Source organism: Myotis daubentonii, chromosome 6 (genome assembly GCF_963259705.1).
Source record: "Myotis daubentonii chromosome 6, mMyoDau2.1, whole genome shotgun sequence".
Taxonomy (NCBI): domain Eukaryota; kingdom Metazoa; phylum Chordata; class Mammalia; order Chiroptera; family Vespertilionidae; genus Myotis; species Myotis daubentonii.
Genome location: NC_081845.1, coordinates 76,403,007 through 76,430,634, shown reverse-complemented (window position 1 = coordinate 76,430,634; position 27,628 = coordinate 76,403,007). Strand labels below are relative to the sequence as shown.

The following is a 27,628-nucleotide window of genomic DNA, read 5'->3' as shown; positions in this document are numbered from 1 at the left end:
CTGTTTTAGGTACTGGAGATGTATCAGTGAACAAAATAGACACAAATCCTGGTCCTCATTAAACTTATATTCTACTAATTGATGCATAGCTGCACAATTAAAATTGTGTTATATAAAGGACCCGAGCTTGGGTGCTAATTTTTGTGTCTGTGCTCCATGTCAACAATATCAACTTTTTCACATTACCTAAATATTGTGTAGTGACTCAGACAGAAGGCAGACCATTGTGAAATGGAAGCTGAAAGGAAAGCAAACATGAAAAGAATCCAGGAAGAACCAATTACAAAATAACAAAGATGTTTTTCAAATACATAGTGAATGATAGAGAATGCCAGTTTTTAAAATTAAATTGAACACCCCAAAATACATTTTAAAATGCTGCAAAATTATAGAAATTAAACAAGTTTCCAATAAGTGACTGTGAAGGCATCTGCTTTAGTGAATCATCCAAAAATCAAGGAAGAGATTTCTGTAAACCTTGGTGCATAGCTACCATGATGACTTAAATTTGGGCACAGATAGAATGATTTCTAAGTTTGTTTTTTTCTGTGTTTTCAACAAAAATAGAACTCATGTTGCTCCTAGAGCTGTGGTAATAGGCAATGTGTGGCAAATAAAACAATAGTCCTTGACTTCACAATGCAATTAGATATCAAACAAAAACACACAAAAAATGTAAAGTTATTATACATTTTACAAAAGCAGGGTTGAAAGTGGTAAGAGGGTATACAATATTTGATCTAGACTTTAGAATCTGAGAAATGTCCCTGAGGAAGAAAGTCTGAGCTGAGATTTATGGGTTTTTTAAGAACAGGCAAAGGGAACAGCTTGCATAAAAAAAAACAAAAACCTATGGTCAGAAGGATACAAAACATTGTATGAACACAGTGCTATGATTGCTGAACCTCAGATGGCAGGGACTTGTAGGCCATTTTACAGAATTCAGTGAAGCATGTTACGCATTTAGTTAAGCATTTTAAGAGCAAAGGGAAGTCACTGAAGTTACTTATTTATTTTTCTTTTTTCAATATATCTTTATTGATTTCAGAGAAGAAGGGAGAAGGAGAGAGAAATAGAAACATTAGGGTTGAGAGAGAATCAGTGATCAGTTGCTTTCTTCCTGATTGGGGATTGAGCCCGCAATTTAGGCATATGCCCTGACTGGGAATCTAACTGTGACCTCCTAGGTCAATGCTCAACCACTGAGCCACCGCAGCCAGGCTCACTGAAGTTTTTTTAAATAGAAAGGTGACATGATCTTTGAAAGATTGTTTTACTATAAAAATGTTATGTAAAAAGGCAAATTGTAGTACCTAAGTAAAAGATAACAGTCTAGACTTGGTAAGATGGTGGGAGAGTTGGGGAGACATGAATGGATCAAAAATATTGAAGGAGAAAAGCTGGCAGACATGATGTAGATTTGGAATAGAACATGTACAATGAGATGGGAAAGTTCAATATTGGGTGTGATGATTTTTGAGGTGTCTTTAAGACATAAGATTGCAGATAGGTGTCAGAGAAGATAGATATACTAACCTCAAGGTCATAAGAGATAAGTGCTGAAGATGGATAGGACTGAGCAGAGTAAGAAAAACAGAAAGATTGATTGAGACTAAGCCATGAAAAAAAAATCCAATATTTAAAGACTGGCTAAAAAACGATGAGCCTACAAAAAGAGAGAAGAGGCCAGGAGATTTTACTTTAAAAGTTGCTATTGTAAGATTTTTCAGAAAGCTGGAAGGATTGGGGATTGGTCTTAGAGAGAGATTGTCAACTCTATTGTATCAGGAGAAAAGGCAGAGAGGACAAGTTTCAATGAATCTGTTTTAACATTCAAGATAGTGGTAAGTTGAGGAAAAGTCCTACCAGATACCTTCATTTTTTATCTTCAGATAGTAGAAGGTAAGGTTATCTATAGAGGGAAAAGATGGTAGGAGGGATGCTTTTATCAGAAATTAGAGGAGAATTGAGATGGTTTGCAATGGTTCTCTAGATGTTTAGGAGAGAGAGCTGCCCAGAGGAACCCAAAGAGATTGCCATGCATTGCTAATGCTACCATTCTGCCCTCTTGTGTGTAGTAGTCAGTTGCTTGTGTGTACACAAAGAGCATTGGGTAGTTGAATTTACCCAATTGAGTTTTCCAGATGGGTGCAATGAAGAGTCAGAAAAATCAAAAGGTTTAGGATATGAATATTAATGTAAGTATTGCTGAATGACAGAAAGCTTTAATAAGAGTGATGAAAAGAGGACTGATGGATTTGGAGAAAAATCATTGGAGTAGAGGCTGTGCTAATTCTAATCTCAGTGATTTTATGATTCTCTAATTTATTTGTACCTTTCAGATTTTTTTATTGAGAAAAAATTAATCATGTAATAATGATATTATGTGAACTGATATTTTAAATATTATAAATACAGTGTTATAGAACCATAATTTTCTATATTAAGGCCTAATTATATTAACAACTGATTTTCTACTTTATAGTCATAAATCTTTGATATTCATCTACCTATCTATACCTATGTGAAGGTACTTGTCCTCTAGGAGAATATAAAAATAATGCTTCAGAGTTAAATTTCTAATACACTTTTCCTATATTTTCTATACATTACCATAAGTATCAAGTATTCCAGGAGCACAGATTCTTATGTAGTGCTATTTACAAAGCTTTATTGGGGTCACCACTTGTATTTTCTCGTTCATCTTTATTCCCCCCTCTTTCTTTCTGAATAACCACTGAATGTTAAGCCTGAGTTTTCATGCTATGTTATGTTTAACCCCTGGCAAATTGATCAATTCCAAGCAGATGTTTTAATTAGAGGTTTTGAATGCATGACAAGGTCTAAGACAGTTTAATAAACATTTCAACTACACTTATTTATAAAATGAAAATAAATGTGTGATAATTGGTATAAGTAATACAAAAACATTTAATTTGGGTCTTGGGAGATGTTTCAACTTCACAATGTTTAGCTTTTTCTTTTTTGGGGGTGATGTGGGTGCCCTGGTTTGAGTAGCTGCGATAACAGATAGATTCAAAATAATTAATACTTCAAATATATTAATAGAAGTTTATTTCTTGTTTACATAATAGTTCAAGGTGGGTGATTCTAATTTTAGGGTAGTTCTTCTTCATATGGTTTCAGGGACCTCAAACTTTTTCTACTGTGTTGATCTGCCACCTTTTAGGATTACATATTGTGACCTCATTCAGCCTATTGAAAATGAAGAGGATCATGAGGAGGGTTTCTTTTAATGTAGTGCTTTTATTTTTATTTTTTAAAATATATTTTTTATTGATTCAGAGAGGAAGGCAGAGGCAGAGAGAGATAGAAACATCAATGATGGGAGAGAATCACTGGCTGGCTGTCTCCTGCCCTCCCCGCACTGGGGATTGAGGCTGTAACCCAGGCATGTGCCCTTGACTCCAATTGAAGCCAGGACCCTTGCTCTATTCATTGAGCCAAACCAGCTAAGGAAGAGGGTTTCCTACACTCACTTCTTTTAAAGCCTTCACTCAGAAATGGTTCTTCTCACTCCATTCACATTCCTTTGGCTAGAACCCATTCACATGGCTCTGGCCCAGTTGCAAAGGTGACAGGGAAATGTAAACGATTTGGCAAGAACATTTTAATTTAATATCAGAACAAACAGAGCTAAATAGTGGGGTAGAATTTCAAATTTGCATATATTTTAAAGGAAAAGAACCAAAGACTCAAATTTGTGAAATGCTGACTTGGTTGACATCTCCCAGGCCCTCTGTGATTGTGTGTTCTGCTTTTAGAGAAATTTTGAGAATTACTGCTCTATGAGATTGATTAAATTAATAATATATTTTATAATAACATCCATAGACACTGAGGTAGCACTACAGTCCTCATATTTACCAGGTAAAATCCTTATGTAATGGAAATTATTCTATTTTACCAGATATAAGAAACTGAGAGTGTTTTAGAAAACTTTTTAAATCCTTCTGACTTCAAAATTGATATTCTTCCAATGCTACATTCACATATATGTGAAAAAGGAAGGTCAGTGTCACAGTCCACTCAGTGTCTGTTTACTACATAGATTTTCTCAAGCAATTGCTATATTTTTTCTTTTTATAAAGATTTTCTTAGGGAAGAAATAAACATTCTTGTATTCTATCTAAAATTCTATTCTCACTTGCTTTGACCATACATCTTTAATCTTTATATAAAGACTTTTGCGCCCGACTGCTGTGGCTCAGTGGTTGATTTTCAATCCAGGGATCAAAAGGTCCCTGTTTCAATTCCTGGTCAGGACAGATGCCTGAGTTGTGGGCTTGATCAGTAGGGGGTGAGAAGGAGGCAAACTATTGATAATGTTTTTCTCTTCTCCAGGTTTCTTTCTATATATTTCTCTCGCTTCCTCTCTAAAATTCAATAAACATGTATTTTAAAAAAGACTTTTGCTTAATTTTTCAAAAAGAAACTTTAAATACATAATAGGTATGAAGTGTTGTGCTAAACGTTAAGAATACAAATGCCAATAATATAATAATATACTTCTCCTGTTCTCAAACAAGGAGGGCAGGGAAGAGGCTGGAAAGAGAAAGAAGCAGATGCTAATACACAGTGTCTTAAGTGTGGAGATGGAAATAGGACAGGAATGTATACTGACTAGTGAGGATGTACTTCATATAGGAAGGCACATGACCCCAATTCTGGGGCCAGAGAAGACTGGAAAGAGGTGGCACCTGCTTTGTAGTTTAGTTTAGCAAGTAGGAATTATAGAAGGTCTCTGGAAAGAGAAAAGTATACTGCAGGAAGAATGGGCAGCAAATGCAAAATCTCACAGTGAGAGAGAATATGGCATCCTTAAGGAACTGGAAGGAACTTCATATGGATTGAGTATAGAAGGAGGAATCTAATGAAAAATGAATCTAAGAAGTAGGCCAAGTCAGAGGGGCATTCTTCTATTGAATGACTTATCCTGGAGCTTAGCCTAACTCTGACTATTTCACTGTCTCTGAGTTGCTTAACATCCCTCTGTTATCTCTATATTAATTTGTGTGTCTTTGCCTCAACATAATTTGCTTTATAGTGAGAGTACCAGGAAGTATCTGTTTGACATCCCTCTACCTCTCATCCTGTGAAGTGATGTTCCCAATAAAGAGACCAAATAATCTTTCACATTTTCACACAGTTCAGTTCAGCATCCTAGTTCTGAATCCTTCTATTTTCAGATGAGACATATCTGAAATAAGAAATTGTCATTAAAAAAAAGAAATGGTATTTCAATAAACTGAAATTCAGTTTCTGCTACAAGGCAAGTAGCAGAAACTAAATAACTTTCAAAATGGAAAAAGAATCTTTCTTCCCCTGACACATTGGCAGATCTGAGCTCTGAGAAATACATACAAATACTTGCCTCCACTTGAAGGGTTTAAAATGTAGTAGTAGGAGAGACATCCTCTTAAACATATAATGTAAGTCAGTGGTTTTGAAATGAATAAGGTGAAACTGTATAGAAGCAGAGAGAAGGGGAACCTCACCTAAGAGTGTATTGGTGCATTAGAGATTAAATAAGTGGGGAGTAGGGAAGGAAATGACCCTAGGAAAAAAAAGCCGAATTTTCAATTATTTCTTTGCATTTTCTTCTACTGTAAACTCTTTATTCTTTTCTCTTATTCATTCTCCTAATAGAGTCTTAGTTTTTAAATTTTGGATGTCTATGAGCTCATAATGCATTGGAAGCATTAAACCTTTCATAATATTGACTAAATCCCAGGTTGTGGTTGGCTTTTATAAATTTATCTGTAATGATTTTGACCTGAACAATACTTTAACTTTTAATGGAGGTATTAATGTTCTATTTTTAAAATAATTAAGTCAACAATCTACCTGAAAGATATTTGGGTGAATGATGTATAGTGACTACCTAATTTTTCCTCCCAACTCTGAGCTTAAAAGCACCAGGTTCACATAATGGGATAATCCACCCTTTCCTTACTCTTTATAATACATTTTTGTGGCTTATTAAATTTTTAATTTCTTGATTCTGGTGTGTATTGTTCAAAATAGTCTCAATCTATTATTCAATTTCTACCACTTTATCTTAATGCTAGATGGTGTTTACATTGCTTCATTGCTTTCATTTTTTCACTGTTTATCCAATTATTTTTACTATTTATTTTCCCAGTAATACTAAAAAGTCAGAAAATAACTTAAATTGGAGTCAGTATGTTTTGTTTATAAAAGATAAAATAACCTTTTTAGCCTTTTGAAGACTATTATTTAGTAGTCTGTACTTATTTTTTAAGGATTCTACTTTTGTAATCCTTTCCCCCCTCTTCTCTATACCCTCAGATCTTTATATCTTTCTGAAATGCAACTTTCAAAGTTGAAACTATTTGAATGCTAAACTATTTTATTTCACTTTTGTTACCAGTTTTAAGTATTTTGATAGTAAATAATATTAAATATAAAAGAAGCATTAAAATAATAATTTGTTCAATGTCTAAAAATTTACCATTTTCCAAACTTGAAATATTTTATTATCTAAGATCTAAAAAGGACCATGGATTTTATCAACCCAGTAACCTACTGTAAAAGATAACACAGGCATAGAGTTTTTCCTGAGATTAAGATTACACACTGGTTAGTTGTAGAATCAATACTAAGCTCAAGGCACTTCACCACTAATCTTTTTTGTAAAACCACTGGAACACAACACAGCATTAAGAATATGTGTACTGAAGTCAGACACATCTATATCAAAAACCTATTGCTACTATTTAGTTAGCTGTGTTTAGCCTTTTGTAAGTTGGACATGGAAGGGTGTTTGTAAGAAACAAGTGAGGTCTCCTGGCTGGTGTCACTCAGTGGTTGAGCACTGACCCATGAACCAGGATGATCACGGTAAAAGTAGTAGCAATTGTTGCTAACTCCTCTGTTTAGTGTTTAAATTGCTTGACGCTATTTTAAGTGCTTCACATCCATGAACTCAACACCATACTCCTATTCCTGATAGGATATTCTTTAAAGTGTATAAATTTTAAAACGCATTTTAACAAAAGGCTTCTGATGTTTTAAATAAAAAACTGAGGATGATATCCATTTATATTTATATACATATTTAATTATATAATACATATGTGGATATTATTCTATGTATGTGTGATGTTGTGGCAGAATGTTCAGGGGACACGATCAGCCAGCACTCTGAGGGAGGAAAGTTTAACCTTTATTTCTCAGATCTGCTAGCCCAAGGGAATTCTGGATCCAAAGCCTGAACTGAACTCGTGGGGAGGCTCTGACCTATAGATCTCCTCCTGTGGCTGGCCCCTGAGGGACCCCACAGCTCCACCCAAGTCAGTTTTGTTTCGGCCTTGGGGGCATGCTCCTCAGCTCCGCCCAAGTCAGCTGGCAGGACCCTGGGGTTAGGCTCCACAACTCCGCCCAAATCAGTCAGAGTAGGGAAGTAAGACTACAGTTTTCACCAGATACTAAACTAGGTTGCAAGCCCCCCCACCCCCCATTTTCCTTTTCATGTGTATTGTTTTTTACAAAGTTGTATGTGGGAATGTACAAGGGATAAAAATACAATATATAAAAGTGTTCATCTTGCATTGCAAGATAATATTTTTGTATTTCCTTTTTTACTTTGAGAATATTAAATTAGGTAATATTAAAATACTTGGCATATTTACTATTATTGTAATAACAGATGTAATGGTTTTCTGATGCATAAATATTCTTACCAAAAATCAAATTAAAAAGTGGTTCCCTCTTTTATCTCCTCCATGAACAGAAAGAAATCTATCCAGACTTTGTAGTTGTCAAGAGACAGAATTATAGATTGTTCTTAGCATCACCTATTATCTCCTTGGTCTCTGGTACAACCCCCAGCCTACATTTTGAATTCAAGTTCACAATGATGTGTACAGCTGCTAGCTCCATTACCATGATATATTGACTGTTTCACTCAAGCTCTGCTGCACTGAGATAGGCCCGTGATGCCAAGTGCCAATCAGCATTCGTCATTACTGGACAAATATTCCTATTCCACAGTAAATTATTATGCTCTTCTTAGAACAGTTATGTTGCCCCAAATATTATGCTTCACTCTTGCCTCTCAGGTACTGTTTTGGTGTGTTCTGGGAGTTATTGGAAAGCTGAGAAACAGGTATGAATAATGTGGTTGAAAACCAAGAAATGAAGTAGGCATAGGACAAAGCTTGCAGGGACTTGTTAGTTACAGTTAGGGTTTTGAACCTCATCCCAAGTGTTAGGGAAGTTATTTTCAAGGAACTTCAGCAGAAAAATTGCCTATTTTGCATTTTTTAAAAAGATCACTTTATGTGATCCTTAGAGAATGAAATGATGGAGATGAAAGTGGAAGGGGAAGAACAATTAGGAAAGTAATGTGGGAGGTCCTAATAAAAAAAATAATGGTAGCTGGGACTAGGTTGCACGTTTTGAATATGAATAAACAACCATGAGGTATACTTTTTGGTAGAATTGACAGGATTTGGTAATTTGTTGGAAGGGATAGTGATTGGAGAGGAAGGTGTCAAGGGTAGGTTCCACATATCTTTTCTGAGTAACACATTGAACAGGCGTCAAGGGTAGGTACTAAGTATCTTTTCTGAGTAACACCTTACACAGATGCTCTGAGTAACACATTGTACAATTGGAGAACAATGGGAGAGGTGCAGATGGAGGTAGAAGGGAAAGCAAGAGTTTAATCTAGATATATTGAGTTTGAGATTTCTGGAGACTTCCCAATGGAAATGTAAAATACACACACACACACACATTTATGGAGTGAAACCATAGAATTTTGTAGGTCCAAAGAGAAGCCACTGAAAATGATTACCACTTAGATGGGCTAAAGCCATGGAAGTAGACAGGAAGATTACAGACTGAAACCTGAAGAACCCCAACATTTAAAGATCAAATATGAAGGAGAGGATAGTAAAGGGAACAAAAATTGGTGAGAGAGGGAGAACCAGCCTTGGTGTCACACAGACCTGGAAGAGAGAGGGTTCCAAGAAGTGGTAATGGTTAGTGTGAAATGTTGCTTAGAGGTCACATAAAACACATATCCCAGTCTGTAGAAAAAGAAAGACTAATAGGAAGTTGTTTCTTCTTGCTCAGTCTTTGTGTTTGTATCTGTTATTATAATTGTAGATGCAAATTACTTTAGAATATTCTTTTATCTTCATCTTAAGTCCTGTTGAATTTTATTTCTCTTATGTGAGTTTACGTGCCATTCATATATTTTCATATTGTGTATGTATTAAATTTGATGAAAATTTTTCCAAAAGTCATTATGATTATATGAAGGCAAAGAAAATCCTTTGGCTATTATATTGAACTAGTGGCCCAGTGCACAGGATTTGTGCCTGGTGGCGGGTGTGGCCTGCTAGGATCTGCCTGCTGCGGGAGCAGCCACTCATCCCGGTCAGCCAAGTGGCTGTGGACCTGCCCTCTGAGCAGCAGCTCCCACTGCAGGAGCAGCACTTATCCCAGTCAACTGAGTGGTGCTTCCACTGTGGGAGCACACTGACCACCATGGGGCAGCTCCTGCATTGAGCACCTGCCCCCTGGTGGTCAGTGCACATCATAGTGACTGGTTAACCGGTCATTCTGGTCATTCCACCATTCGATTGCTGGGCTTTTATTGTATAGGATGACTTCCAAAAATATTTGAACCTTAATTAGATAGTGAACAATGCAATTATTCAGTTGACATAGATGCTCCCCAAATTTACTCTCAACTCAAACTTTCAAACAAATTTTATTGAGCAATGATCATGTACTAGGCACCTTGCTAGGTGCTGGAGTTACTGAGATGAATAGCATGGAGAGTCTTTACAAATAAAATAAAATAGGAGTCACTGATTTGACACAACGATGGAAAGCTATTAATCTGTCATCCAGTAAGCCACTGAGAGGTTCTAGAGACTTTTGGGATCCTTTGACCTGAACTCATTGACAGAGAGTGGAGGTGGAGAGGGACCTGGGGACAGTGAAACTGATAAATGGCTTTTATTTTTCTTGTATTCTCAGTGCTGATTGAATTGTGTTGCCTTCTCTGTCAGCACTGAATCATATTGACAGGACACTTTGTGCTCCATTTGTCTTCTCTTGTTTGACATTGGTCTTTCATTGATTTGTCATCTCAAACACTGACCAGGTCCGTTCTACCCTGTAATTGCCATTCATACAAAACAGAGCAACAATGGCAAAAAAGAAAAGCTTTATTTTTCTTTAAGTGAAGGCATGGTACACATGTTCTTTTAAAAGGAATTCTTAGAAAATCTTAACATTCATAAAAACGTGGCTTATAAACATGCTTATAACATGCATAAAACATGTACATATGTGTACACACACAAAGGTCTCTAAGATTGGTTTGCTTCCAGGCAGTGCAGGACTCACCTTGGTTTGGAGGTCATGCTGTGGAGTTTTGGAGTCAAACTCAAGTTCAGATTCTAGTTCTGCCCTTCTCCCTGTGTGATCTCAGGAAGGCTATTTAATCCCTCTCTATCTGTTTTCTCATTTATTACATTGGGATAATAAATAGTTTCCTCACTGATTTGTGAGGATAAAATGAAACACTGTATCTGCCACCTAGTAGGCTACTTGATTTACACTTCCTTTAATTTTACAAAAATTCATACTTAATATTTTTTTCTTTATCACTCTGAATCTGCTTTCAGAATTATTTTTGTAAGTATAACTTGGAGCTGATTCTAATTATGGCATTAATGAGTACTATCTATGATATAATATATGTACTATTCCAATTTATTGTTATTTAATTTTTTTTCATCCAAATTACTCTGAGAACACAAGTAGATGAATTTGGATGAAAAGGAAAGGAGAAATGTGACTGTAGGAGGAAATGATTAATTTCTTTGGTAAATGTGACAAAATTTTCATGAAATTAGATAATGATTCTACTTTTACCAAGAAAGCTACGTAAGTCATAGGAGTTTGGTCTTTTACTCTAGCCCATTGTGTGAAATAAGTGGGGTTGGAAATAACAATTTCCTAGTTGATAAACATCAAGGAAGGATGTGGTACATCAACAAATGGTCCAATTGAAGACAGAGAGTATAGGCAAATCCCTTAGATTTATATAGAGAGAGATCAATGGGTTCTAGTAAGGCTGAGAACTGAGAAAGTATATTTTTATTGAGAAAGTATACTTTTACTGAGAAAGTATACTTTACCTCTTGCTGAGACGAGTTGTAATGTCTGTGGATATTTCATATTTCGGGGGCCTGTGTGATGAAGTTTTATTAGCTCCTGATACAGTGCTACCTTCCAAATTAGCTTAATAAATTCTTTCTGGAGGTTTTATTTTGTAATCTAATAGCTTCTATGGTAGATGTTGCTCTCAAAATGCCAAATATGATAGAATTGACATGGAGATCAGATAAAATGTATGTTTGTGACTTTCCAGAGATGTTGATTGGGGGAGGGGCCCTCAGGAGTAGGAAGTACCATATAGTAGCTTCTGACTTCATTCTGTCAGATGAGTGTGACAAGAGAGCGTGCTTTCAGGGTAATCGCTGTACATTTTTAAAAGCATATGATACAAGCTTACCATTTCAGAATCTTGTATTGGGATATTATCCTGTATTCCAGGAATGTGACATATATGACAATTCTGATGAATGAATGAACTGGGAAATTTTAAAAGGCATGTGTGGCTAAAGCTATTTATAATGTCTTCTCTGAACAAAAAGCATGTAGAATATTACTGACTACTTCAATAAGATCAAAGAGAAGGTCAGGTCAAGTTTATGTTGCAATAAAAAGGGAAAGGTTGCAGGAAAACAAATTTTGCAGATGATGGATCAGTACTATTTGTGATATTGATGCACTTAATATTATTCTTGCTAATACCATCACTGTAATAATTATGTTCATTATTTTACAAATGAGATGGTTGGATGAATGCAACCCTAGTTGGAATATTGCTATAATGACCAAGCTGTTCTTCCTGCCTCCAACCTCACACTTTTCCATTTTAGTTCCTCTTGTTAACCATTACCAGATTAATTTTTCTATGGCTGCCTACAGTTCTACTCCCTCCAAACTTTCATGATTTCTCTATGAATGCACAAAGGCTGACTCCTGGCATTAGGTCATGCTCTTCTCTCAGGTATGTCCTCATTTCCTCTTGGGATGACTACAAATCCTTCAAGGCTCACCATGCCTCCCCATTTCTGCCTCCTCCTCGTCTCACTTTTTATCACTTTTGTTATTAATTGCTCCTTAGACACTAGTGACAATTTATCCACTTACCATATAATTTTGAAGTGTTACTTAGCCTCTTTTAGCCTCAGTTGTCTTATTTATGAAGCAAATAAGTTGGATAAGAGTTAAGATTAATTTTGGGAACCATATGGTCTTGGCTGTTTGACTCTGCCATTAGAAGACATAGGTGATGCAGAAATGAATGAGCTTGACTGTTCCATAAAACCTCATTTACAAAAATAGGCAGTGGGCCAAATTTCACCTGTGAGTCATAGTTGGCCAACCCCAGGAGTATACTATAATCTCTGAGTCTCCTTCCAATGCTAAGATTTTATGAGACGATAAAAAGCCATTTCTATTTCTAACATCGAAGGACTGAAGGGTTTCCTCAAAGTATAGCCTCAGAGATATTACCCCATTAATTGTCATTGATGATAATGACTGGTTTTCGCCTTGTCCTCTTTCCCCTGTACATTTCCCATGGTTGTGGAATGTATGTTCTGTCAATATAGTAAATGCAGTTCAACAGCAGATCATTTTGACTAGAGCATAAACTGGGTACAACCTTGTTGTCAATTTCCTCCATACTTTATTTATTGGTCAAATTACATGGGATATTATACTTATAATATACTAGGGGCCCGGTGCACGAAATTCGTGCACTGGGTGTGTGTGTGGGGGGGGGGGAGTGTCCTTCAGCCCAGCCTGCCCCCTCTCACATACTGGGAGCCCTCAGGCGTTGACCCCCATCACCCTCCAATCGCAGGATCGGCCCCTTGCCCAGGCCTGATGCCTCTGACAGAGGTGACAGGCCTGGGCAGGGGACCCTCATTTCCCCCCATCACTGGTTCTGCCCCCAGCCCAGGCCTGATGCCTCTGGCCCAGGCATCAGGCCTGGGCAGGGGACCCCCAGACCCCTCCGATTGCTGGCTCTGCCCCTTGCCCAGGCCTGATGCCTCAGCCAGAGGCGTAGACCCCCATCACCCTCTGATCACCTGATCGGCCCCTTGCCCAGGCCTGACGCCTCCGCCAGAGGTGTCAGGCTTGGACAGGGGACCCACATCTCCCCCCGATCACTGGCTCTGGCCCCCACCCAGGCCTGAGGCCTCTGGCCCAGGAATCATGCCTGGGCAGGGGACTCCCATCTCCCTCTGATCGCTTGCTCCACCCCCCGCCCAAGCCTGATGCCTCTGACCCAGGCTTCAGGCCTGGGCAAGGGGATCATCATATCCCCTCAATCCCCGGCTCCGCCCCCCACCCAGGCCTGATACCTCGGCCAGAGGAGTTGACCCTCATCACCCTCCGATCACCAATCACCGGATCGGCCCCTTGACCAGGCCTGAGGCCTCTGGCAGAGGTGTCAGGCCTGGGCAGGGGACCCCCAGCTCCCCGCGGTTGCAGGCTCTGCCCCTGCCCAGGCCTAACGCCTCTGGCCTAGGCGTCCGGCTTGGGCAGCGGGGACCCGCAGCTGCAGCGACCCCGCGATCGTGGGCTCCGCTTTAGGCCCAGGCAAGGCACCCCTAGCTCCCGGGACTGCCAGTTTCGACCGTGCCCAGCTCCCATCGCTGGCTCCACCCCTACTTCTTGCTATCACTGGCCAGGGTGGCAAAGGCGCCTGATTCTCCGATCATGGCTAGGGGGCAGGGCAAAGGCGGCCCAAGGCCGCCTTTGCCCTGCCCCCCAGCTCTTAGCTCCCCGCTGGGTTTCCGATCACTGTCAGTGGCAGGGGGCTTCTTCCTGCTTTCCCTTTTGCCTCCCTGCATTGTGCCTACATATGCAAATTAACCGCCATCTTGTTGGCAGTTAACTGCCAATCTTAGTTGGCAGTTAACTGCCAATCTTAGTTGGCAGTTAACTGCCAATCATAGTTGGCAGTTAATTTGCATATAGCCCTGATTAGCCAATGAAAAGGGCAGCTCGTACACCAATTACCATTTTTCTCTTTTATTAGTGTTGATTTGCTTCCTGAATTTTAGGATACAGTAGGATTAGAGATATGTCAGCAACTCAATAAGTATCATTGATTGGATGATTAATTTATATTAGGAGTACACAATTACCTCTGACATTGTCATACAAAAATTATCTTTTGGAAATCTCCCTCTGCTTCTCCAATCTTTGATAAAATTTGTAGTTCCTATGCAGAACATATCAATAAAAGTACCTGATCTTAGCCCTGGCCAGTGTGGCTCAGTTGGTTGGGTGTCGTCCCGTGCACATATTTCTCTTTCTCTCTTCCTCTCTCTAAAAATCAATTTAAAAATCTTTTTTTAAAAAAATGAAATTGGAGGGGAGAATGCTCTCATTTTATGGTGCTTTCCTAGGCAGTCTATTTTCATTCACCTTTGATCTATTAATTCACACATTCTGATAGCTCTCAATTATATTCAATATCACCACACTTACTAGGTGTGAGTATCTATTTTTTTATGACATTACTAAGTGTCCCTGGTAGAACTTTCATAAAGCAGCCACAACCTGCATATCTTTGCCTCACTGTTACTGCAGTTATCTTTCAAATTTTTGTGTAAAGAGAGCTGAGAATGTATCTGCCGTCACCTTTGAACAAAAAATCCTATACCCAGAGTAGTCATATCATTATTATTGACTGGAGGCTTATCTGGTGACTTCTTTATGCTTATATCCTATCTGACTTTCATTTCCTTCATAAGAAAGTTAGGAGTTCTGTATCAGACTTTCTTATGCATTTGTACTTTGTTTTCCTTTGAAATTTCCTGTTCTAGTCGGCTGTACTACATACACTTTTTTAAGAAACTTTGTTTTTATCTGTCTGGATCTATATTCACTAACAGAGAATTGGTCTGCCCAGAAAACAGGAGTTAGAATTCCTATCCTCAAATCTATGGGGCACATGCGGGGACCTGAGAAGCAGTAAATCATCAGAAGCATCATAGCTTTTGAGCCCAGTCGATTCTGCTACAGTGCAATACACCTACCATCAGTATAAACTAAACATGATATTGTTCTTGTAACTCCAGATTCTTAGATGGATGTGAGACCTGCTTTAAGGAACTTGATTCCTAAGCCCCTGGGACCTTGACACATGAGTTAGGAAATAATTATTCTCATCACAGAAGACTTCCTAGCTGTGCAGATAGGCTCTTCCACAATTTCTTTTAATAATCAGCTTTCCTTGGTTCTTACAGTGTTTTAACTGTCAGAAACCCTGAAAAGCCATGAATTTAAAGGTCAATATGCAGAACCACTATCAGTAGAGAGAACTCAACGAAGATGAAGCCCCTCTGTTATTACTGTCTTTGGTGATGATAAATCAACTTGATCGTCGGGAACACATCTCTGTGCAGCGTGCAGTGCACCTCAAGTAATAACACATTTGATATGCCTACTCATTCAACCTTGAAATCCCGGAGTTAACCTTGACTCTGTCTTCTCCCTTTCTGTCGGTATAAATTGGCCCAGAAATTCCATTACCTTTATCTCCAAAGTAGATCTCAAATCTGTGCTCTCCTGTCCATGCCCACTGCAAGTGTACTTCAATGCCCTTGCTCAGCAAATATCTAATTAGGGTTGACTGTGCAGTAGTCTCAGTTCTAGGTGTTGGAGAGTCAGCTGTTAAAAGAATTAACAGTATTTGCTTTGTGGGTCTTACATTCTTACTCAGGATTTCATTGTTTCTTGATTTAACTCTAGCACTCATCTCATGTCTTCAGCCTCCTGCCCCTGGAATCTATCCGTCACAGGAACACCAGAGCTGTCTCTCTGAAGGAAAAACTGGATTATGTCACCTCCTGTAGTCAAATGTCTCTCACCAGCTTTGTGAAGGCCAAGCTTGCTAGGCTTGTACACTCTTGACAGCCAAATCTGCTTTCCCCACTTGATTTCCTGTCTCCCATCGCTGTCCTCCAGTCACACTGGACCAAGGGCTGCTCTTAGATGAGGCAGAGATAAGCTTTTCATGGCTCTCTTTTGACTTTACACTAATTGATTGGGCCTAACATTCCATACTCCTGTTTCTAGCTGAAGAATTTCAGCTCAGTTACGTGAAGGAAGTTGTCTTTGCCTTCCACAGACAGTTAATTTCTTCATCTGTAGCCTATAGACATATTTAAAACATGCCTTTATAAAAGTAGCAACTAAAGAATTCAATTTATTTCATACGTTGTTTTTCATTTCCCAACATCACTCCTATTAGATTGTCAGCTTCTGAAGACAAAAGATATATCTTCTTTATACTAAACAGTAGTTTGCTGAATAAAATCAGAGATAAATGGAGTATTTATTCTGTGTTCTCCTTTAAAAACGAGATATTAATGGGAGTATGAATATTACTTTAAGAAAGGCTTACCTTAATTTTCTTTTTTTACCATGTCAAATATGATAATCACTGGATATATTGAACTCATTGGGAAAAATCAAAACCAAGTGAGGAAAAAATTATCACTTAAAATCTTATGCAAAGTAGTTATTTGGTTCCAATAATTTTACTATCTAGACATAGTTTAAAATAGGGCTTTAAGAAATATAGTATTGTTTATCATGGTGATCTGAAAAGAACAACATTCTTTTAAAATGGAACATGTACAAAGATATTTATAACCTGTTTGGTGATTATCAGAAGGAAAGAAGGATAGGGGGAGGAAAAAGAGGGTTAAAGGGGGATAAATGGTAATGGAAGGAGACTTGAATTGGGATGATGAACACACAATACAATATACAGATTATGTTTTATAGAACTGTACACCTGAAACTTATATAACTTCATTAACCAATGTCATCCCAATAAATTCAATAAAATTTTAAAAAATATTCATAACCTTAGCAATATAAAATCTTACCTTATTTTTTAATGAGTTTTCAGGATTTATTCTACAGAATTTATGGTTTCTCCACTAAGACCTTTGATATTATGCAAAAAGGTATTTCCAGAACTATCTAAAAGTGAGCATATAAAATGAATACAGAAGGAAGAGATTAAATGATCATGTGCTTGAAGTGAGAGTAAACTCAATGTAGGGAACCTTCAGTTCTCGGGCATCCTTGGGAAATATGTTACATGAGCTAAGACTTGCCCAGATTTTTAAAAAAAACATTGGCATTTACCTGGATGTCACTAAATTTTAAGAGAAAATAAGCATTTAAGGATCTTAACAAATAATTGAAACAATTTAATGAGGTAGAAAAATGTTCAAAAGAGCAGTATAAATTTCACATGAAGTACAGTCACTTGCAGCTAAAAAAGCCACTATTAAGATCTCTCAAGCTCATGAACCTATTGTACAACTTGCTTTAGAGCATCAAGTTTAAAGATGCAATCAGAGAAGAGTAAGATTAAGGTTTCAGTCTGTCTAAATAAATGCTAGTCTTATAAGGAAGAGATATAAATGGAGGAAAGAAGAGCAGAAATAGTGATGTTTAGAGAAAATATGAATGTATTTTATGTTAGGTGACTAGTAGCCAAAGCATCTAAAAGCAAGTTTGATTGAGTGGTAAAACTTCTGAAATTGTTTTGATAGCCATGATAAAAAAGAGAGTAGAAATGAGTGACGAAGTTTCAGATATGATCTACTCCTTGAAGTACATAATGTCCTTTAAAGATTTGGACACACATATAGGACTGGTCATTTTTATCAATAATGACGGCATTTTAGAAAAATGAAAAGGATGTAAATGCAATTGCAAAAGTACAAAAATGATTTTGGAAATTGAACTAGTTTAAACTTACCCATTACACTGCCCAGATATTTGAAACCTTAAAGTGTCCCCTTTTGTGCAGCAGAGAACTAAAAGAGAGATGACAATCAGTGTAATTGCACTCAGCCTCTGTCAGGAACAAGAGAAAGAAACATTGTTCTTTAGTGTTTTTCTATCCCAAATCACCTTTATCCTTTCATTCTCATGCAAAAGGAACCAATTGCATTAGTATATTTTCCTAAATGCCTCAAGATCTCTGCCATAAGCCTGTCATCTTTAATGTGCCATGGCCCCATTATTCTATTCTGTACCCCACGAAAAATAACTTTCTGCAAACTGACATGTTGAAAATATTTGAACAAGAAATGTGTGTCTCTTCCAGGAATGTGCGTTATGTTATGGCATGCCACGATTTAGCTCACAGGAGCACTGATGTTGAGATCTGGGTGTTAGGGATGGGTTGATGGGGTGATATGTGGGCAGAACTGTGTTCTCACAATCCGTTAAGTCCCATGAAAGTCATAGTCAGTATGGTTTCTCAACAGGAAACTGATGCTGTTCAGGACACATTGCAGTTGGGGAATCTATAAGAAAAGCAGCTTATTAAAAAGAGCATGGGATTAGAGGTCCTGGTTCAACATTTCTCACTCTAGGATCTTGGACAAGTCTTGTTGTTATTTTATTAGGAAATAGAACATATTAGTAACATTTGCCTCACTGGTTTTAGTCAAGAGAAAAAAAATGAGATATTGTAGGTTTGAGTTCTTTATGAACTGTTATACTGAAAATGGGCCATTACTGGGAATATAGGATTTTATTTCCATACATACACATGTATAGAGAAACTCCACATTAGATGTATAAAATACTATATACATATGAATACTTTTACATAAATTCTTTTATGTATAACAATGATCCATATTTACATTGTTTTTTATCATTAGTCTTGGAGATTTGTAATTTATGCTATTATGTAGAGTTTCAGAGGGCTAGATATAAAGAAAGGAGGAATCTTTAAATACATTAAAACCTCGTGAAATTATAGAGCATTTGTCTTTCTCTGTATGATTTATTTCACTAGCATAATACTGTTTAGATTTATCCATGTTGTCACAAAGAGTGAGCTTTTTCTATGGCTGAATAATATTTATTGTATATATGCATCACATATTCTTTATCCATTTATCTACCAAATCCCTGTTTTAAATCTGAAATTGACATACTATTTTATGCCAAGTGTACTTTAATAAACATTAATAAATAAAATAGAAACAAAAAATAAACCTCCGTAACCCAGTTGTCTTAAAACTTATCTCCTTTAGTCAGTGAGTTTAATTTCAAACTTTGGGCTATAAATGAACATATTCTGAGCAAGTAAGTAATGATATAGTAAAAAAAAACTATACAAGCATATTTCTGTTTGCCAATATTTATTATTATTATTATTATTACCATTATTATTATTTGTAGATGGGGCACACTGAGAGGAGCCCAGGGGCGAAAAGAAAAATTTTGGGTATGTAACTCTACTTGAATTTCTACTGTGAAGTGAACATTTTAGAATCATCTGTGTCTGTATCCCCTGCTTTGTATTATTTCATCACATCTTAAGTCACCAAATTATTGTTTGTAATACTGGTATTTTTCTCCAATGCAAAACTCATTGCAATAATTAATGTTATAGTGATAGTTTTCCTAAATGATTATTATTTCAAATTGTAAAAAAAGATTTCAAAATGAGAATCAGAAATTTTTTTTCTATTATCATCTCTATTAAAAGTAAAGTAATGGTTAGACTTCTCTCATATATGTCAATCAATTTTGTCTTCTTACAGAATTTTTGCTATGTATTATGCTTTTGTAACATTTGCATCAATTATTTATATATTGGGGTAAAGTGCTTTAATTTTGATTTTGCCAATTATAACATACACAGGTTTCTTTATGGAAAAAGAGAAAATGTCTAGTATGAAAAATAATAGAAAGTTACATATAAGAAACAGTTTTGAAATATTAAAATATATTATCTAAAATATTCAGTTGATTCCAATAAACTCTGATGAATTGTCTCAAGTCCTTATACACTTTTTGTTTTTTTAGAAATAGTATAAAAGGTGATAATATTTATTTGAATGCATACAATAGAGGGCTTATTATAACTTATAAAACACTATGTATTAGGACTTGTACTTACCAGAGTGACATGTTATTTAGGTTTCTCCACAAATTACTCACAAAATCAACCACCCAAGTATGTATCTGTATCTGTCTTCATATATGGGAGCTTAAAGTAGAATGATGCATCTTGGTACATACTTAGCGTTCTTAGATATCATTTTTCTCATTAAAATTAACTTTGAAGTAGCCAATAATATTAATGTTAAAGAGTTAAAATTAATTTGCTATGTTATTTGAATACCTACTATTAAGTTTCTGAATGAGATTTTTATTAATTGAATTTGAATAGCTATTCAATTGTATAATAATATAGTATTTAAAGAAAAAACAAGTATTTTGATTAATATATTTATCTCACAACAGTTCTTAGCATATAGTGTCTGATAGCAATTTGTTGAGTAAATATGAATATGAATGTTAAGTGCAAAGGAAAACTGTGATTCTCTTATCTTTAACCTCACCATTTCCATCCTAGAGCCCCATGGGTAGTACACACACACACACACACACACACACACACACACACACAAAGCATACACACTCACTCACACTCATATATTCAAAACATGCACACTATCCTTTTAAACTTCTTTTGTTGTTGTTACTACCAATTCTGAACTTACTACTTATCAAAAAATTTTAAAGAAAAGTTTATTCCATGGGGATAAGGGCAGGATTTCCTTTTAATATGATTCTTTGGGATAAATTGTTTAACATAAGTTGTAAGGATACAAGAATCAGGCTGAAAATTTATCATATTTTGTTTTATTAAAAATTCTCTGACTTTTTCCTCTACTAAACTGTATATATATATTTATTTTGGGCCGAATCATACCTGCCTTATTTACCAATGTATCCAAAAAACAAAGCAAAGTTACTAGTACATAGTAGGAACATAAACAATATTTGTTTAATGAGTGAATGAATAACATTAATCTATGCATTCAATCAAGTCACTGAAATTATTTACTTTTGCATAAAATTTAACATTGCTTTAATTAAGCTATAACATATTTAAGTACTGTTGAACTGTTTTGGCAAGAATTGTGAAGAGCCTGAGATGTCCTAGTGGTATTAGGCATTTGGGTCAGAAGAAAAGAGTTCCTATTGGTACAACAAAATCAGCAGCCAGATGTCACAGCATTAGTTCCCCACCCTTGAGTCTTGCAGGTGCTGTGTGTGATAGAGGCTAAGAGCCAATGGGATTTTTCTATAGAGGTAGCAGTTTACACTCCATAAATGAGCGACAGAAAACAATGGATTTTCTCCATTTATATAGAGGAGAGAGACAAGCAACCTCCTCCTTTCCTAGAAGGAAAGGAAACACACACACACATATCCTTTTATTCCATTAAGATGAGCTGAAAAAAGTACCTTGTTCTTACCTTTGCCCTTAGGAATATAAATATGTCTTTTCAAGGGCCAGATAAATACCAGATAATGTCTTCAAAAGATGGGTTTCATCCTTTTTGGCAGGTAAACGCCAAGGGAGATAATGTTCTAATACTCTCGGCACCCTGGCTCTTAATTTAGGACCTTGTCTGGTCTCTAACATGTTGGCCCTCTTGGGGAGATAAGAGAAATTTTATTACCCTTTGGGATCAGATCACTTACCTAGACAAATGTCTACAGTCTAATTCTCAGTGTATGTGAATATAAAGTATTTCTGGGAGAAATGAAAGTAAACATCACCCATCTTTATGTCATATGTATAATTTGTGTGTCAGGAGACTAAGTTTGAAGTAAATTTAATGTGCATAAAGTGATGATTTTGTATACATTAAGTATTGGAAAAGCTTACCAAAATAAGGTTTGTTAACACATCCATTACCTTATATAGTTATCATTTTTTGTGTGTATGGTGAGATGATTTAAGATAAATTCTCTTGCCATCTTTCAAGGTTTCAATTCATTACTTTTAACTATAATCATGCTGTATATTAAATCCTCAGGATTTATTCATCTTATAACTAGAAGTTTGTACCTATTGACTAACATTTCCCCAACAAATTGGATAACCTAGATGAAATAGATAAGCTCCTAGAAACATACAATATAGCAACACTGAATCATGAAGAAATAGAAAATCTTAACAGAACAGTGAATAAGAACTTGAGTCAGTATTCAAAAGCTTCCTAATAAAGAAAAGCCCAAGTTGAAATAGTTTCACTGGTAAATTCTACCACAAACATTAAATGAATAATTAATGCCAACTCTTCTCAAATTCTTCCCCCAAAAATTGAAGAGCAGGGCACACTCTAAAATTTCTTTTATAAGGCCGGTATTACCCTCATACAAGGCTAGATAAGAATACTATAAAAAAAAGAAAACTATAGGCCATCATCCCTGATGAACATAGATGTAAAAATTATCAGCAAAATACTAGCAAATTGACTTCAACAGTACATTAAAAGGATCATATATCATGATCAAGTTAGATTTATCTGTGAAATACAAAGATAGTTCAAATGCAAATCAATGAATGTAATACACCATACTAACAAAACAAAAGATAAAATTCATATAAATTCATATGATCATTTCATTTGGTACAACAAAGCATTCGACAAAATTCAACAAACATCCTTTATGATAAAAATACTCAGAAAATTGGGTCTAGAAAAAACATACCTTCACATAATAAAGCCCATATGTGACAAACCCACAGTAAACATTGGATTCAATGATGAAAGGTTGAAAGCTTTCATGCTAAGATCAGGAACAAAGCAAGGATGTCTACTCTTACTTCGAGTCAATATAGGGCTGGAAGTCCTAACAGAGCAATCAGCCAAGGAAAAGAAATTAAAAGCATCCAAATTGGAAAAGGAAGAAGGGAAGCTGTCTCTGTTTGCAAATAATATGATCTTATATATAGGAAACCCTAAAGACTTCATTGAAATCTATTAGTACTAATAAATAAGTTCAGTAAAGTTGCAGGATACAAAATAAACACAAAAATCAGTTGCATTTCTACACATTAAGAACAAACTATCTAAAAAAGAGACACCAAAAAGTCCTATGACAATAGTATAAAATGATACTTAGGCTCTGTGGATACTTAGATATTTTCCACAGAAATTGATAAAACAATCCTAAAATTCATACAAAAGAGTCCAGGCAAAAGAGTCCAATCTTAAAAGAAATTGTGAAAATCAGATTTTTTTTAAAGTCGACAATTTTGATGCTGAGTAAACCTGCCCTCTCTTACGTGGTAGTAAACAGTAAAAAACTCACTGCAACAATATATGCCTTGAGAATATCACTGTAGATCACATCCAAGACAATTTTCCATCTTAGGCTCAGTGTAGGGTGAATGTGAGGCAAGTGTAGAGGCTCTTGTTGTGAAATCTCTAATTTACCAGCCCATGAACAATTGCAGCTATTATCCGACTGGGCTTTTCTGTTGCATTCCGTTGTGGTCAGCTGACTCCCTTCTGTGTGCCCTTTTGGCCTTCATGTTGCTCTTTATACACCGCGTTGATGTGTTTTGCTTTCCTATGCATGTACTCCCTCAAGCTCTAAACCCAAGAGTCATTCTGTACCTATCCCAACTCCCTTGCTAACATCCTCATATTTTAAAAATTAAAAAAAAAGAAAGAAAATTTCTAATTCCTAATGGCTTCACTTTCTGAACATTTCTCTTTCTCTTCCTCTTTTCCCTGCCTCTGCTAAGCCTTCCAACTTAATTATGACAAGTTTACTAGCTAGTTTCCCTTCCTCTTGTGTCTACCTCCTTAAATCCATCCATCTCATTTCCTACAAACTATTGCAAGGAAAATTTTAATCCAGCTTGCTCTCATGCTGGAAGAAACTAAAATACTTGACATTATCTTCACTATTATTTTCTCAGTATGGAATTCTTTACCTCACATGCCAGCCTCATAACCTACCACCTGCTTGTGTTTTATGATCTAATTTTATAACAATTTCATTGCTTAATTTCAGTTTCATGCTGCTTCATGCTTAGGTGTTTCTGCTCTTCCTTTTTTCCTTTTACCTGAATCTCCCTCCTTCTCTTTATATCTGGCTAATTTATGCTCAAGCTCTAACCTGCATCTCATGTGGCATGTTCCGCATGACAACTTCCCTGAACCATCCAGATAGGCGAGATGCCCCTCTGCTGACTTCCAGAGCACATCTGCACATTTCTACCTCAGCACTTGCCTTCTGATGATTGCAATTCATTAGAATATAAGCTCCCTAAACACAGCATAATGCATAATTTATCTTTGCTCACATGCCTAGCACTGGGCCAGTCACATAGTAGATAACTGTAGCTTGTATGTCCCCTGAGGCCACCAGTTCTGGCTGTTGCCAACATAAATGTGCATGTATAGTCATCTAACTGATGAATGGTATAACCATTTTATTATTATTTAGAAAATATTTAGGTTTTTAATAATTACAATTTATAATAAGTCTAAAGATATGTAAAGCTATCTATGAGTTCCCTTTGTTTTTTACAGGCAGGATTTAAAAATATCAAAGTGTGACACTCAACTTTTTCATTTTGTTGTTGTTGTTTTTGTGCAGATTGCTGCCAATTCCTGGGGAAAGTCATGGGGAGAGAACGGCTATTTCAGGATTCTTCGAGGAGTAAATGAGTCTGACATTGAAAAGTTGATTATCGCAGCATGGGGCCAGCTGACAAGTTCAGATGAACCATAACGTATCATTAAATTTCCATAGGCCATGCATTGCAGTAACCCCTTAAATTGAAATTAAGTGGCGCGAGGCTCTCTGTGACAGCGCACTCTTCACCTTGTTATTGTGATCAGCCTGTTTTCTTGTTTTCTCCCAGGCTCCCTGCTCCTGCTTTCTTTACATTCCCAAGCAGATGAAAACAGAGGGAACAGCGGAGTGGCCACATGCCTTTCAAGTTCCCTGCTTGTCTTTACTTTTATCTCATGACCACGTTCTTTTTGACTTTGATAGTTCACAGTGTGATGGCACTTGTCCGAAAAGTCCATTGCATTTGTTTGTAAACAAAATGGTTTCTCTCTTTGACCAACGAGGACTTTAGACAACAAAAGCAATGGAAATGCCAATTTAACATCTTTCCAATTTTTTTTCCCAACCAAATAATGCCTTCTTAATTCAGAGCTTGTTTATGTTTAGTCAAAAGCAATGGAAATAGATTATTGTTTCTCTCAATAAGCTAACGTTCTGTTTCTTTTCATTTGTCTAAAACCAATTTTCAATCTGAACACAAAAGTAAAGTAACTCTCCACAGCAAATAACTACTCTTTGTGGTTCTATTTAATAGCACATAATGTGGATAAGATGGTGAGTAATGGAAAACCTTAGAGGCCAACAATAGAAGTACAGTCTTGACACATAGACACCCCTATTTTTGGAAGCCAGTGCACTTTGTGTAGAGGCAATAAAAATCAGCTGCAAGACTGTGTTTGGAAAGGTAACATATTTACCTCCCCCCAAACAACAACATGATGCCGTGAGTCAGATGGAATAAAGGCACTTTATCACAATCCTTTCATAATTCACTGCTTGAGATTCTAAAGTCAGCTAAGTTGGCACCAATTTGCATCTAACTTTTAGTTTTCTATAGACAGAAAGCAAAAAATAATGGTCGGGAAAGGATATTATGTTTTCATAATTCACTGGCATCTTAAATGGCAAACTAATAGATGAAGAAGCAAAGCTGATCAATAAGTGAGCATGGCCGGTTATGACCACAGTGGTGGGATATGCATGGTCTTTGTTTCTGGGTACTTTTTCATCTTCATTTTCAGCATGGGGTTTTCTATTTCATTGTGCCCAAAGATGCCCTGATTAAATAAGCCAGGTGTGCTGAACGTGGGAGGAAGCGGAGCACAGAAAGGTGGAGTGTTGCCATAACTCTTGTTTTCTCCATCAATCACTGCAGCTTTATTCACATGGTTCCCTCCTGGAAAATACACAAGGCTGATTCACTTTATTGAGACTGGCTGATGAGCCCCACAGAGATGAGAAATGATTTGGTTTTATTTCAGTTTGGGTTTCTTTAGATGCAGCCCCTGAGAAAAGATTTTGAATGCAAATTGTGGGTGAAGGGAACACTGAGAAGGGAGGGGGCAGTGATGCAGGGTAGTGAGGATGGACAATAAAGGTGCATTAACAACAAAGTACCACCAGAGGTAACTAGTTCTAATCCCTCTGTTGGGGATTAGACTGTTGATACATTCCTCAGGTATATGCCACAGGACAAAGAAGTTCTTTGGTTGAGAGCTGTTCCTGGGGTCCATGAATTCCCTGTCTGTTCTGATCTGGCATACTGTCAGGAAAAGCAGGTTCCAGTGTCAAGAAAAAGAGCCACAGCCAAAGAAAAGCAGGTGCTGGGATTTGGATATCAGGTTGATGTCCACTGAAATGGCAGAGGTGAGGTGACATGGGCAGGACACCAGCAGTGTCTCTGCTAAAGGTGTCAAAACACTTTCGGAACCTTCCTTAGATGCTGAAGACTGAAGAAGTAATAAGTAATAACGTACTGTCAGATGACTAACATTTCGTTTAAAAACACTTAATGAGATTAGGTTGACCCAACCTGTCCTTCTTATGTAAATGGACAAGAGTTGTTGGACTTCATTTTCACATTGTGGTGTGAGATTCTAGATTGTAGACTTAGGTTCTACTGTTTTAAAATTCCCTACCCTTCTATCTCTCCCAACTGGTGAAGAAACTGATCCCAATGATTTGAGGGGAAAAAAAAGAAAAAAATATAATAATAGTAAGCCCCATGGGAAGGTACAAGATATGTTAATTCAGCAATTATGGACTAAGAGCTAAAAGAGAGACAGAGACTAGTTGGGACAGAAGTATAAGGGAATAAGAAAATTATGTGAGTCAGTGTCTTACTTTGAATGATGTTGCTTTTTATTTTTACAGCTTTAAAGAGCATGTTTGGTTCTATTTACTATCCAAAGGCCCTGAGTTGTCAACCTTCAAAAATACTAATTGGCCTATTCCTTTGCCCACTCTAGGGACTAAGTCACTATTTGTAGAATTGATTTGACTGATGACTAGATGGTCTCTTCCTACTGTGGCTTTTCTTAGTTACATCTGGTGTGTATATCTTTAGAGTTCCTGTCTCTGTTTGCATGTATGTAGTTTTAGTATTTTGTGTTAAGAATATACAACTGAAAGGAATTCTAGTGACAAAATAGGCTGGTTTAGGGAGTAAAGAGGGTCCATGGGGAAGGAATGCATATGTGAAGGACAGAGCTATCTCTGGCCTGAGCAATTAAAGCAATTATAACATAGATCAAAAGCAGCCCTGCCCTGAGTAGCTTGGAGACACCAAAATGCTTGTCTTACTTGTACAAAGGATAGAAAAAGGCCATAGGATGGGGGGGGGGGATGGGGGGAGGAGGAAGACATACATTCACAGGTTAAAGAAAAGTCACAGGATAATGGAAAGAAGGAAACATATTTTCACAGAGAATAGAGGAATGTTATAAGGGGAGATGGGGGGCCATCACATGGACTTTGGCTTTTGAAACTGATACTATGTAACAAAATAATCAATGAGGAG

At 36.8% G+C, this 27,628-nt stretch overlaps 1 protein-coding gene across 7 annotated transcripts in view; it reads left to right on the top strand.

The window, feature by feature from the left end:
* TINAG (tubulointerstitial nephritis antigen) overlaps positions 1–25,543 on the top strand; it is a 77,058-nt gene extending 51,515 nt beyond the window's left edge. For 6 of the 7 annotated variants that reach the window (XM_059701358.1, XM_059701362.1, XM_059701360.1 and 3 more), the window contains 2 exons: positions 19,390–19,435; positions 24,631–25,543. In XM_059701358.1, the coding sequence (XP_059557341.1) occupies positions 19,390–19,435; positions 24,631–24,765 (181 nt within the window). In that variant the 3' untranslated portion in view covers positions 24,766–25,543. The remainder of the gene's footprint in view (positions 1–19,389; positions 19,436–24,630) is intronic. The other variant, XM_059701359.1, reaches the window with a different exon arrangement.
* The last annotated feature ends 2,085 nt before the right edge of the window (positions 25,544–27,628 follow it).